At 37.8% G+C, this 14,238-nt stretch overlaps 1 protein-coding gene across 1 annotated transcript in view; it reads left to right on the top strand.

Annotated features, from left to right (window-relative positions):
• Nucleotides 1-14,238, top strand: part of LOC131431006 (uncharacterized) — a 352,841-nt gene that overhangs the window by 99,241 nt on the left and 239,362 nt on the right. The window contains exon 2 of the mRNA XM_058596364.1: nt 13,190-13,656. Coding sequence (XP_058452347.1) covers nt 13,591-13,656 — 66 coding nt within the window. The 5' untranslated portion in view covers nt 13,190-13,590. The remainder of the gene's footprint in view (nt 1-13,189; nt 13,657-14,238) is intronic.

Below are 14,238 nucleotides of genomic sequence, written 5' to 3' on the forward strand. Positions count from 1 at the left end.
TAAGATTCCGAATTCTTGACTCTTGATTCACGATTTTTAACTCTGGACTCTGAAGTCAAGACTCCGGACTTTCAATTTTGATTTTCAATTATGATTTTGATTCTAGAATCAAGACTCATGACTCTTGACTTTGGACTTAGGACTCCGGAAAAATTAGTGTTATCCAGAATCTAGAAAGCAGAAATATTAATGAGTTTTCCAATGCTTTCTCTCTAACCTACATTTTATCTGACATATTTTTTCAGCTGAAAGAGATTTTCATTGTGTGTTTGAGGATCAAGTGCTCTGCATGACCTCCACAAAATGTTAGATTCTATAGAAAGCAGGCGCCTCTCGAGTTCCGCAAGACCCAGCCGGAAGCTGCGTTACTCGAGAGTTCGTGAATGAAATGTGTGTGTATGTGTGTGTGTGTGGCATTCATAGATGTATGCTTTCGTCAGCCGTAAGTTCTATAGATGAATAGGAAGAATAAACGCACATACGGATGCGAATGAGTTTCCGGTTCGAGTAGGCTTGAATGTCAACCGACTGAATAAACTGGAGAAGCTTGTGGATTGCTATGAATTTTTGCAAGCCTACTTAGATCGCTAGAGCCAATAAAATTTCATCAGAGCGTAACTGATTTTCTTCTTCGCTCGTGTACCCTTAATTAAGGTGCCACACAATTTTATTGATTACTTGTTTTACTTGTCAGATAATTTTACGTTCCGATTTATGCTATCCTTAGAACATTTGTTTAAGTCGCAACATCCAAAATCGTGCACGGAAATCGTCCAACTTTGGGAGAATTTACAAATTACGCCTCCATAAATTATGAACACGTCGTCGACTCGTCTGTCGGCACTACCATCGTCAGTTACATCCGTTTGAGTCTCTTATTTCTTGGACCGTTTTGGACTTGGACTTGAGGTTGTAAATGCACATTTAACTAAGCAGTTAATTTAATGATGAGTCGAAAAACAAAACTGAAAAAACTAGCCCCCCGGAACTGGAGAAGTGCCGAGAAAATTAAAAACTGGTAAAAAACGTCAGATCTATTTAGTCTCCCTGTTTTGCTGTTAATGTTTCGTAATAAATTTGTTGCACTGTTCGGTTGAGCTTACCTTTCGTTTGCCATTCCTCTTCATCTGCGCAGGCGATAATTGATGTGAACGGAAAATTAATCTACAAACCGGAAAGAAATAACAAAAAAATTCTCATCTTTTCTTTTCTTCGTCGCTGGTGGCTGCCGCCGTGCCGGTGTCAAAGGTTAAAACAATTCCTGTAGCGATGGGATGCGCGCCTACTCGCATCCACATTTTATAATTGGTAAAATTTTCCAACCAACCAATTTCCAGTGCAATCAAAGCCAACCGTCGCTTGCTTTCCGTTCCGCCCGGCTATTTACGATGTGGAAAGGCTAAAGCGCCGCAACGCCTACTTCGGCGCTGGGTTGGGCATTCGAGAGTCGAGTTCAATCGATCGATTTTGGGAAGACAGACTACTGCGATTCAGTGAGTGAGTGAATCGGCGAAAAGCAGGTAAGCTTTTTCGTTTATTTTGGTCAGATATAACGCAACTGTCAATCCGATTCAGCAGCTGGGTTGAATTCGACGGTGAACAAAAGTATCGATTTGGCACAACACCACAGGGTGTAGCGCGTGAATTTTGTGACAAATGACAATCGGAAATTTTTAAATCAAATAAATCACCAGAACTCTCCGGGATATGACCGTACGAATGGTCTCGCCGTCGACACCACAAATAGGGCGAACGAAGAAAAAAAAAGGCAGCGTCCAAATTGAATAATCACCTCAATGGCGATGCGCTGCACAGTGCTGCTTGCTGCTGTTGTTGACTTGCATTGTTCCGACTTGAATGGGATAATTTCGCTTTAAAGAGGAACCGTGTTGATGTGGGTCACGTTCCGTCTGTCGCAATATGTCTTCATTTCGGGACCCAGCTATTACTAATAATACTGCTGCGCTACTTGCCATTGACCCCGGATTTGGACTGGGTGCTAGCATTGTCCTTGAACCTGGCCACGGTCACAGCGCATAAAAATTAAGTTGTTTTCCCCTGGCGTAGGTTCTTGGGTCAATGAGATCAAAAGTTTCAAACCGGCGTATGATGATGTGGGCAGATGGGAAATTTAATCTCTCTGGCAGTGTTCCGAAGCACGGACGACGGACGACGGACGACTACACGAGCTCGAAACAGGAACGGATTCAGTGTTGTTTTCTTTTCAGTCACCGTCGATTGTTCGGTCGTCCGTTCGCTTTGATAATTATTTTTCGACACTGAAAAATATCTTACAAAAATGTTTCAGATCTATAGTAAAAGGATGACTATTCAACCGTCAAATTTTGAATTAAGTCGTAGTTTTGTAAAATTCAACTTATCGATTACAAATAACTATAGAAATGTCAGATTTTAATCAAAAGTTTGTTTTTGAGTCCAGAACTACGATATGCTGATTTAAAACTATTAAACGTTGCTCTGTTAAACCTGTTAAGACTTAAGACTTGAAACACTAGACTTGAGATTTTAGTCTTCAGACTGTAGACTTTAGCCTTTGAACTTTACACATTAAACTTTAGGGTTTGAGGACTTTAGGACTTCTGACTTTTGACTTTTGACTTGACTTTTGACTTTTGACTTTTGACTTTTACTTAGTATTTGAGCCTTAAGCTTTTGAGTTCAGATTTAGACTTTCGATGGGCGTCAGTTTTTTTATTGTGATTTGTAGAACAAAAATCGTTTGAAAAATGAAATTTCTAGATTTCAAAAATAGCAAAACAAATTTTATATCAACAGTCTTACAATTGCATGAACCATCAAAATTTTGTTTTTTTACTTTTTACTTTTTACTTTTTACTTTTTACTTTTTACTTTTTACTTTTTACTTCTTACTTCTTACTTCTTACTTCTTACTTCTTACTTCTTACTTTCTTACTTCTTACTTCTTACTTCTTACTTCTTACTTCTTACTTCTTACTTCTTACTTCTTACTTCTTACTTCTTACTTCTTACTTCTTCTTACTTCTTACTTCTTACTTCTTAATTCCTACTTCTTACTTCTTACTTCTTACTTCTTACTTCTTACTTCTTACTTCTTACTTCTTACTTCTTACTTCTTACTTCTTACTTCTTACTTCTTACTTCTTACTTCTTACTTCTTACTTCTTACTTCTTACTTCTTACTTCTTACTTCTTACTTCTTACTTCTTACTTCTTACTTCTTACTTCTTACTTCTTACTTCTTACTTCTTACTTCTTACTTCTTACTTCTTACTTCTTACTTCTTACTTCTTACTTCTTACTTCTTACTTCTTACTTCTTACTTCTTACTTCTTACTTCTTACTTCTTACTTCTTACTTCTTACTTCTTACTGCTTACTTCTTACTTCTTACTTCTTACTTCTTACTTCTTACTTCTTACTTCTTACTTCTTACTTCTTACTTCTTACTTCTTACTTCTTACTTCTTACTTCTTACTTCTTACTTCTTACTTCTTACTTCTTACTTCTTACTTCTTACTTCTTACTTCTTACTTCTTACTTCTTACTTCTTACTTCTTACTTCTTACTTCTTACTTCTTACTTCTTACTTCTTACTTCTTACTTCTTACTTCTTACTTCTTACTTCTTACTTCTTACTTCTTACTTCTTACTTCTTACTTCTTACTTCTTACTTCTTACTTCTTACTTCTTACTTCTTACTTCTTACTTCTTACTTCTTACTTCTTACTTCTTACTTCTTACTTCTTACTTCTTACTTCTTACTTCTTACTTCTTACTTCTTACTTCTTACTTCTTACTTCTTACTTCTTCTTACTTCTTACTTCTTCTTACTTCTTACTTTTTACTTCTTACTTCTTACTTCTTACTTTTTACTTCTTACTTCTTAATTCCTACTTCTTACTTCTTACTTCTTACTTCTTACTTCTTACTTCTTACTTCTTACTTCTTACTTCTTACTTCTTACTTCTTACTTCTTACTTCTTACTTCTTACTTCTTACTTCTTACTTCTTACTTTTTACTTCTTACTTCTTACTTCTTACTTCTTACTTCTTACTTCTTACTTCTTACTTCTTACTTCTTACTTCTTACTTCTTACTTCTTACTTCTTACTTCTTACTTCTTACTTCTTACTTCTTACTTCTTACTTCTTACTTCTTACTTCTTACTTCTTACTTCTTACTTCTTACTTCTTACTTCTTACTTCTTACTTCTTACTTCTTACTTCTTACTTCTTACTTCTTACTTCTTACTTCTTACTTCTTACTCCTTACTTCTTACTTCTTACTTCTTACTTCTTACTTCTTACTGCTTACTACTTACTACTTACTACTTTGTACTTGTTTCTTACTTCTTACTTTGACTTGAAATTTCATTTTGGATTATGTCTTTGAATTTCAAACTTAGTGTTTGAATCTTAAGCTTTTGAGTTCAGATTTTGACGTTTGATGGGCGTCAGTTTTTTTTTTATTTTTGACTTGTAGAACAAAAATCGATTGAAAAATAAAATTTCGAGATTTTCAAAATAGCAAAAATAAATTTTATGTCAAAAGTCTTACAAATGCATAAATCGCCAAAATTTTGTGTTACACCGAAGTAATTTTTTTTTGTCTTGAATACGATTTACTTTACTGTGGGGCACTTTATCAAAATTTACTCTCTGAATGAGTGACACGTTTTTAATCGTTAATATTTCTTGTTGTATATAACGTATCAATATAATTTTTGTCACATGTTATCAGAAATATTAACATAAATTTATGATAACACTTTCAGTTGTATGAAGTAATCACAAATAATTCAAAAATAAAAGTTTCTGAAATGTTTGGTATCAACGAGTATCAAAGAAAAAAGGGATTAAAGAGGTAACACTTTATATATTTCATTCATTCTAGCCTACGCATTTGACTGAGCAGGAAGTAAAGCAAGTGCATCATTCTGGTTGGTTCAGGTCCAGAGCTCAGTTCCAGTTACCGAATTAGGAATTCAATTGCGGGACGTTCGCAGAGCCAGTTTCCCTTCAAAGAAGATCGATTGCGTCATCCTGCTGCTGGTCGTTTGCATTGGTGCAAAATACAATGAAAAGTGGACAACGATGGGGAACATTATGGAAAATCGACCCTTCTAATGGCTTCAAACGTTATCTTAAGAAAGATTCCTTCTTTGCAGATTGGGAATAAAAATGCTCAGTTTATTGCCAATCTAGAATTATTTTGTTAGCTTTGTGCACTTTTCGCAGTGCAAAATTAGCATCAAACGAGTCCGAATGAAGTCGGCATTTGACAGCTTTGCGTTTTTGTGCTTAACATCGTGGAGAATTCCACAATTTGGCCCTTCAAAATGCCAGAAATGAATCCCGTACAGCATTATGATAGTTTTTCTCACCAAAACTATGCAAATCCGAAATGAAATAATCGACATCAAAATATATGTTGCTAGTTTTGTTGCCGTACTTTTAAGCGCATTTAAGCCGAAATAAAAAAAACTAGTTTTTAACTGATTATGTGATTTACTGTGATCACTTTTAAAATGAAGTGAAAACAAATTTTTCTTTTATACTGTGTTTTGAGCAGTCCTTCGTTACGGGTTTCTGTAATCGAGAACAAGCGTTAATTGTTTTTTTTTTTCAAACAGCGAAACAGTGAACTGCTGTTGATTCAAATCCTACTCGGATATTTATAAGGAAGACGTATCTCCGGATGTGAAATCCAAAAGCAAAAAAAAAATGAAAGTCAGCTGATCGTTTTCACATTGCGAAAAATAACACATTTTACAGGAAACATATTTTCTTTTTCCATCCATAAAAACATTTCGCCTCCAAGTCTATATAACCCGTCCTCGTCGGTCGGTTACATTCAACGAGAAGATCATCAACACCCTCACGGTAGTGTCCATGGAGGGATGAGAGAGGGTGGTGGTGTATCTCCAAATGGATCTAGATGGTCGATTATCGAGTGGACATTTTTTTTTGACGCGGGTACAACGACAGCTGACAGCACAAGTGACGTGTGAATGACTCTCGATGTTCGGCATGGTTCGTGGGTGGTTCCAATCGAAGTAGGCCTAGTTGGTTGGTTGCTTTGACGACACCGCAGTTTACGAGAACCGGCCTACTAAGAGCTGTGTGAATGTATTGAATAAACAAACAAAATATGTAGCTGCATATTATGCGTAATGATGGTCATAAAAGTGGATTACGAGTCGTTGCAACAAGCGATCCGATTCGTCGTGGCAAGGGTTAACGAACCTGGTGGGGGGGGGGGGGGCTAAGGGTGGTAGCGTTTGTCGATTGGTAAAATGCCGCGGGCCGCGAAACGTTTTGTAAGTGAAGAAAAACATTCTTGTCACTCTCTTTTTCTCTCCGGCGTGTTTCTTCAACCGGCCGCCGTTGATTGCTGGGAAATGCAACATTGTGTGTTTTCATAGAAGTCATAATGATTGGCGTGCATGCAATGCATTTCAACGCAATACCACCACCAGTTTATAGGATGGTATGTAGGTTGAATGTGGTAACGTTTCTACGAAAACTTCGTTCGTGTCTGATGCCGTAAACTTCCGCCTGGAATGACACACTTTTTCGTCGGAACCACACGCCGCTGCGGAATGCGGAAGATCGATCGCCAACAACCGAACCGACGCAGAGCGGGAGAAAGTTCCCGTGTTTCCGTGCCCTCTGCCGCAGACAATAATCGTATCTGCATAAATTCTTTTCCGGGCCGAGCCGACGAGCCAAGGAGAATCGAGATTCCAGTACCAAGATCCAGATGGGACACGCTGGTATTAAAATGAAATACAACCCAGCCATAGATCACTTGCAATCGTGTGGTTAAATTAAATGGATGCAAGCCCTCTGCACACACAAACACCCCACCCCCTCATCAGTTGTCACACTTGGCCCCGAGGCGGAACATCCAGAAGAATCAATCTCCGATGCAACGAACGCGCCCTGAATAAAGCGCTTTGTTGGAGCGAGCCAGCAGTTCCTTCAGCACGGTCTGGTCTCCAAGCTCTACATCACCACCAGGCCAAACCGAACCAAACCAGACCAGGAACGACTAGGACCAGGAACAACGACCAAGGGGATAGTGCGCATTATTTATGCTTGACTTATTCGAAAACGCTGAGTTATTATTATTTTTGCTGTTCCTAAATGAACCAGATTGGTTTCTGTGTTCGTCTGTTCCGCGTTTAAGCTAAGCCGGGACCCACCGCTCCCGCTTGCTGCTGCCTGATCTGGTGACTATCAATAATAGAAGTGCTTGCTGGGGAACTAATACGCAACTTCCTGAGGATTAAAGTGTCACCTTACCACCACCGATACGCGAGGGAATTGGAATTATGGAAGAGCTGCCATCCGATAATTACTCGGGGGTTCATAAATCTGTTTTCACAAGTGGCTTCTTGGTTGGTGGGTTCGATTAGTGTAGCTTCACAGAATGCTCGACGATGTTTTGTTTAGTGGATGAATGGAAGTTGAGAAATGTTTACTCAGTTAAATATCTTTAATTTTTATGTTTTTCCGAAAATTTGCAATTTTCGGTTAAACTATTTTCGACGAAACGACTTCCAACTTTCGATGAAAAGTCCGTCCAAACTACAAAGTTCTGCTACTTCTAAAAAACAGAAGATCATTTGGTAGTAATTCTTGAAACTTATGATTCGTTAAAATAGGAAATGTAGAAATTTGGTGTTCTATTTTTTTCACTGACATTAAAGAGTTCTTCAGTATACTATACAAAGTGTGTAAAACTTGAAGAGAGATCTTTTATGAATACTAGAATTTCATTTCAACTCGTTGGGTTTTCGGTCATCGAAAATTGATGTGAAGCTTAGTAAAATTGCCTCCTTTGAAATGGCCTTTGGCGAGTTTTCCTTCGCAAACTTTGCTTTGAGCAAATTGAACTTCGAACAATCGGCTACTGGCAAATTGGTTTTCAGCGAACTGTCCTTCGGTTAAAAGCCTATCTATGTAATTTGCTTCGATGAAGTGGCTTTCGATACAATGGTCCTTCATCGCAAAATTAGTCTGGTGAATTGGATTCTGCAAGTTTGCCTCTTGGTAATTGACCTTTGATAAACTGATACTTGGTAAATTGTTCTTTTAGCATTTGACGATTTGTTCTTTGACAAATCAGTATTCGATGAAAAGACGTTGGTTGAAATGACCTTCAGCTAAGTGGCTTCCAGTAAATTGGATGCCATTTTTAGCCTTGAGTTATGAGTCTTGAGTCTTTTGAGTCTTAAGTTTTATTTCTTTTAAGTATTGAGTCTTTTGATTCTTGAGTCTTTTGAGTCTTGAGTCTTTTGAGCCTTGAGTCTTGAATCTTTTGAGTCTCGAGTCTTTTGACTCTTGAGTCTTGATAACTAGGTCTTGAACCCTTAGTATTTTGAGTCTTGAGTTTTGAGTTTTGAGTCTTTTGAGTCTTGAGTCTTTTGAGTCTTCAGTCTTTTGAGTCATGAGTATTTGGAGTCTTGAGTTTTTGGAGTCTTGAGTCGTTTTAGTTTTGAGTGTTGATTCTTTTAAGATTGAGTCTTGATTCTCAAGTTTTGAGTCTTGAGTGTTTTGAGTTGTGAGTCTTTTGAGTCTTGAGTCTTTTGAGTCTTGAGTCTTTTGAGTCGTGAGTCTTTTGAGTCGTGAGTCTTTTGAGTATTTAGTCTTGATTCTCGAATTATGAACCTTTTGATTCTTGAGTCGTTTGAGTCTTGAGTCTTTTGAGCCTTGAGTCTTGAATCTTTTGAGTCTCGAGTCTTTTGACTCTTGAGTCTTGATAACTAGGTCTTGAACCCTTAGTATTTTGAGTCTTGAGTTTTGAGTTTTGAGTCTTTTGAGTCTTGAGTCTTTTGAGTCATGAGTCTTTTTAGTTTTGAGTCTTGATTCTTTTAAGATTGAGTCTTGATTCTCAAGTTTTGAGTCTTGAGTTGTGAGTCTTTTGAGTCTTGAGTCTTTTGAGTCGTGAGTCTTTTGAGTATTTAGTCTTGATTCTCGAATTATGAACCTTTTGATTCTTGAGTCTTTTGAGTCTTTTGAGCCTTGAGTCTTGAATCTTTTGAGTCTCAAGTCTTTTGACTCTTGAGTCTTGATAACTAGGTCTTGAACCCTTAGTATTTTGAGTCTTGAGTTTTGAGTCTTTTGAGTCTTGAGTCTTTTGAGTCATGAGTATTTGGAGTCTTGAGTTTTTGGAGTCTTGAGTCGTTTTAGTTTTGAGTGTTGATTCTTTTAAGATTGAGTCTTTTGATTTTCAAGTTTTGAGTCTTGAGTGTTTTGAGTTGTGATTCTTTTGAATATTGAGTCTTTTGAGTGTTGAGTTTTGAGTCTCGAGTCTTCAAAATTCTTGAGTCTTGAATCTTTTGAGTGTTGAGTTTTGAGTCTTGATTTTTTTTTAGTGTTGAGTCTTGAAAGTCTTGAGCCTTTTGAGTCGTGAGTTTTTTTAGTGTTGAGTCTTGACTCTCGAATCTTGAGTCTTTTAAATTATCAGTCTTGAGTCATTTGAGTGTTTTATGTGGTTTGTGTCTTTTGAGTCTTGAGTTTTGTGTCTTTTGAGTCTTGAATTTTGAGTATTGAGTCCTTGAGTTTTAAGTCTTGAGTCCTCAATTTTTCAAGTCTTAAGTCTTAATTCTTTTATGTATTGAGTCTTAAGTTTTGAGTCTTGAGTCTTTTCAATCGTGAGTCTTTTGGGTATTGAGTCTTGATTCTCAAATCTTGAGTCTTTTGAATCTTTTGTTTCTTGAGTCTCTTTAGTCTTGAGTGTTTTGATTCTTGAGTCTTGATTCCTAAGTCTTGAAGTATTTTAAGTCTGGAGTATTTTAAGTCTTCAGTCATTAGAATCTTGAGCCTGTTGAGTTTTGAGGTCTTCTGAATTTTGAGTGTTGAATCTTGAGTTATGAGTTTTGAGACTTCTGTGTGTTGAGTGGAATTATGTGTCTTGAATCTAGAATCTAGAGTCTTTTGAGTCTTTAGTCGTGAATCTTGAATTTTTTAAGTCTTGAATCTTTTGAGTCTTGAATCTTGAATCTTGATTCTTTTAAGTATTGAGTCTTTTGATTTTCAAATTTTGATCATGAGTTTTTGGGTCTTGAATCTTGAGTTTTGATTCTTGAGTCTTTTAAGTCTTGTGTCTTTGAATCATGAGTCTTAAGTTTCGAGTCTTGAAACTTTAAGTCTTGAGTCTTGATTCTTAAGTCTTGGGTCTTTTGAGTCTTGAGTCTTGAGTTTTGAATCTTTTGAGTCTTGACTTTTTTGAGTGTTGAGTCTTGAGTTTTGAGTTATGAGTTTTGAGTTATGAGTTTTGAGTCGTTTGAGTCTTGATTCTTTTGAGTGTTGAGTCTTGAGTATTGAATCTTAGATTCTGAGTCTTTAATCTTTTGAGTCTTAAATCGTGAGCCATAAATCTTCAGGTATCAATTTTCAGTCTAAGGTTTGAAGATCTAAATCTGTATAACGTCTTAAGACTAAACTTTGAATTCTTACGTCTTAGGTCTTAGATATTAGGTCTTAGGTCTTAGGTCTTAGGTCTTAGGTCTTAGGTCTTAGATCTTAGGTCTTAGGTCTTAGGTCTTAGGTCTTAGGTCTTAGGTCTTAGGTCTTAGGTCTTAGGTCTTAGGTCTTAGGTCTTAGGTCTTAGGTCTTAGGTCTTCGGTCTTCGGTCTTCGGTCTTAGCTCTTAGCTCTTAGGTCTTAGGTCTTCGGTCTTCGGTCTTCGGTCTTCGGTCTTCGGTCTTCGGTCTTCGGTCTTAGGTCTTAGGTCTTAGGTCTTAGGTCTTAGGTCTTAGGTCTTCGGTCTTCGGTCTTAGCTCTTAGCTCTTAGGTCTTCGGTCTTCGGTCTTCGGTCTTAGCTCTTAGCTCTTAGGTCTTAGGTCTTAGGTCTTAGGGTTTTGATTTTTGATCTTAGGTCTTAGGTTTTTGGTCTCAAATCTTAGGTCTTAGGTCTTAGGTTTCAAGTCTTAAGTCTTAGATCTTAGGTCTTAGGTCTTAAGTTTTTGGTTTTAGGTCTTAGGTCTTCGATTTTAGGTCTTAGATCTTATGTCTTCAATCCTCGGTCTTTGGTCTGAAATCTAACGTCTAAATCTATGTAGCGTCTTAAATCTAAATTTTGAAGGCTTTGATATTTAGTCTTGAAGAACGGTCTTTTGTACTTGGTTTTAGATATTAAGTCGAAATCTAAATTCTAATTCTAATGTCCTATATACTGAGTCTAAAGCCTAATGTCTGAGGACTAAAGTCTAATGTTAAACACACTGCTTTATCTGATTTTTCGTGAGATGCGATTTCACCTCTCCTTCAGAGTAGCTCAAGAGGAGTAGATCAGTTCAAAGGATTGCACGCCAGTTCCCAACTTGTCAGAACTAAACACAATTTATTTTTTTTTATTTCCTGTGATATCTACATCAAATTACATTACGGATAGGGTTTGAATCAAGAAACTGGTAGAGCCAGACCAAGGTGGCAATGCCATTTTTCCATGCTTTCGGAATTAGGCGTCCTCAATTTTTGGCTCTTGAAAAAGCTAATTTCTATCAGTTTCGTTAGTAAATCAAGAGATTTTTCTCTGTATTCAAATTGTACGTGATGTGCTCCAAACATCCAGATCCTAGTTCGCAAAATCGCACTTCGGCACGGATGTTTGATAGTGCATTGAACGAAATCGGAACTGTTGCCCAACCAGGAACGTTTCTCTCGATCCCAGGTCAATAAAAAAATTCCATCATCATCATCATCATCATTTTCGACCAATTCAGAAAAGCATTACTGCTTGGCTTAATTTTGCACGTTTTCTGAAAATTTAAAAATCTTTAACTCTTTGATTGTTTTGCTAATCACAGGATTTAGTCGGTGCCAGATGTAACAGTTCGTTGTAATTGAATACTAAAGTTTGAGGAATGTATATTAGCTTGTATTTTTCAATACAATGGAACAACGATATACTTCTGGATGGGAAGTATTTATTAAACTTCTTTCTTATTATCGATACAACAGAAGGATTCGGCGCTCTGCACGTCGTGCAAAATCTGTCAGTAACTTCATCAATAAAACCGCTTCGAAGTTGCAACTGAGACAGCAATTTGTTTTCAACTGCCATAAGCATAAGCCATTGAAGCCTCTCCTGAAGGTGTGCATACAAGTTCTCACAAAGCCAAACGAGATTGAGAGAATAACAATTCTCAGAGCTGAGCTGAGTAATTCTTTCTCTTCTTGAATATGTGCAGTAACTCATGTGCACGGAAAAGACACTAACGCAACGACAATAGATACTTGAAATTATATGTAGGATGTATATGAGATGTATACACGCACTCTCGGTGCAGTTCTCATGTTCAGAGCGCCAGGTATTGGATTCGGCAATTTGGTGAATTCGGGTGAGTTTGTGTCGGGTATCATCCGACCTGTTTTCCTCGAATAGAGAATCTAAACAAAATGGAATGCGGATGAGGATGCAGTTAAATTCTTTCAATTTAATCTGTTGTTCAGTGCACGAGGTGCACATTATGACGAGTTGGATAGTTTTATTTGTTTTCAGTTGGTGTTAGAATATAGAATTGTAGCACCAGCCATGCAACGGTACTGTATATAATGAATCGACTGCGAAGCTTGTTGAAACAGAAGGTTAAATTCCACAAAAGGAATGTAATACCAAAGCTTTCCTTGGTGTTTGAATGCTTCAATGTCTTTGTTTAATCATTTTTACATCAGTCCGGTTATGTCTCTGCCATCACCCATCCACCTTCTTATCGTTTTATACGCTTGCGTTTAATTCATATTTAGCAGAAAAAACAAGTGAGAATCGTAGCTGACGCAGATTAATGCTTGGAATATATTGCATTCAATCAATTCTCTGAATGGAAATGAGCTGAATAATTTTTTCCGTGTGTCGAATCTTGATAACTGAATTCTCATAATGACATTTCAGATTTTTTTTGTTCACACTGGCATAAAACGAAAATGGTTCAATTTAATCAAGGCTTGCTGTGTTGGTCCCATTTTTGTTATGACAGTTTTCACAAGCCAACAGTCTTATTACCCAGTTGCGTACGGAAAGAGGCGAAAAACAATTTTTTTTGCCAAGAAATTCTACGGCCGTGTGTTATTTTACTTAATGAAATTATCGAATTTTAATTTATTGTTTATTCCTCCATTATTCCGAACAACTTCATCCAAGCACTAATTTTCTTCTCCTTCTTCCTCTCGCTTTCAGAGGCCAACCTATTCGGTGGTGAAATCGTTTCGCAAACGGCGCGGACCGGCAGTAAGGAAGGTGCAAAAAGGCCCATCATGTTCAATAATAGCATTTAACAACCGGGCCAATTCGTGGCGGCAGTGGCTGTGAAATGCTAATTGGTGGGTTAAATACAGGAAAATGACCTCCTCCGGAATGCAGCACCACCAGGATTCCGCAGATGATTTCGCCCGAACGACGAAATAATTAGCGCCATCTCTCTCTCTCTCCCGTTCGTCCCCCGGTGAAGGTGGACATCAAATCGGATCTGTTCTCCGAGGGGGGAAGGAAATTCGGAGTGTCTGTGTGTGTCGTGCCTCCTCCTCTTCCTCCTCGTAGTGTCGTCGCTTGCTGCCCCCACGTAGTTCGGGCCCCGTAAGATGCCTTGGGGCTGTCTCTGTTCCAAGGAAAAGAAACGCCCGCAAATTAGCAGTCCCATATTGAAGGTGAGTTCTCTGTGTGTTCTGTGATAGCTTCATTAGGGTTGTAATGCAAATTGAACTGCCATGCTGGGGAGTTGTCGCCCCGTCACCGTCCCCATGATATATGCTTTGGTATGTTGGAAACTGTCGATCTCGGCGTGGCGCGACACGGAAAGTTGTCGATTGAAAATTGTTTTTTGAATTGCGACGAATCATGGTTCGTGCTCAAGAGACAGCTGAAAACCCCCACTCGGAAAAATTGAAACTGCTGAGGGGGAAAATAGGAAAAAATTTGCCTGACAACCGGCACACGCCGAGAACAACCGACAAAACAGTTCCCACACTTGGTAATTATCATCAGCGGAATGAATTATTTCCGCCCATTATAACACATTGCTGGTACATATTTTTTTGTTTTTGTTTCTTGATTGTTGAATGAAACTTCAAATCGGCATGAAAACAAAACGAACAGGAAAATAAAAACAACACGCAGCGGCTTCGTCGCCGTCGTCGTCGTCGTCGCATGCTTTGATGAACATTCACAGATAAGCCCGCAGTCCGCAGCGGTGAATGACATTCGAAGTGTGAAATTTGTTTGCACTTTTT

Source organism: Malaya genurostris, chromosome 1 (genome assembly GCF_030247185.1).
Source record: "Malaya genurostris strain Urasoe2022 chromosome 1, Malgen_1.1, whole genome shotgun sequence".
NCBI lineage: Eukaryota > Metazoa > Arthropoda > Insecta > Diptera > Culicidae > Malaya > Malaya genurostris.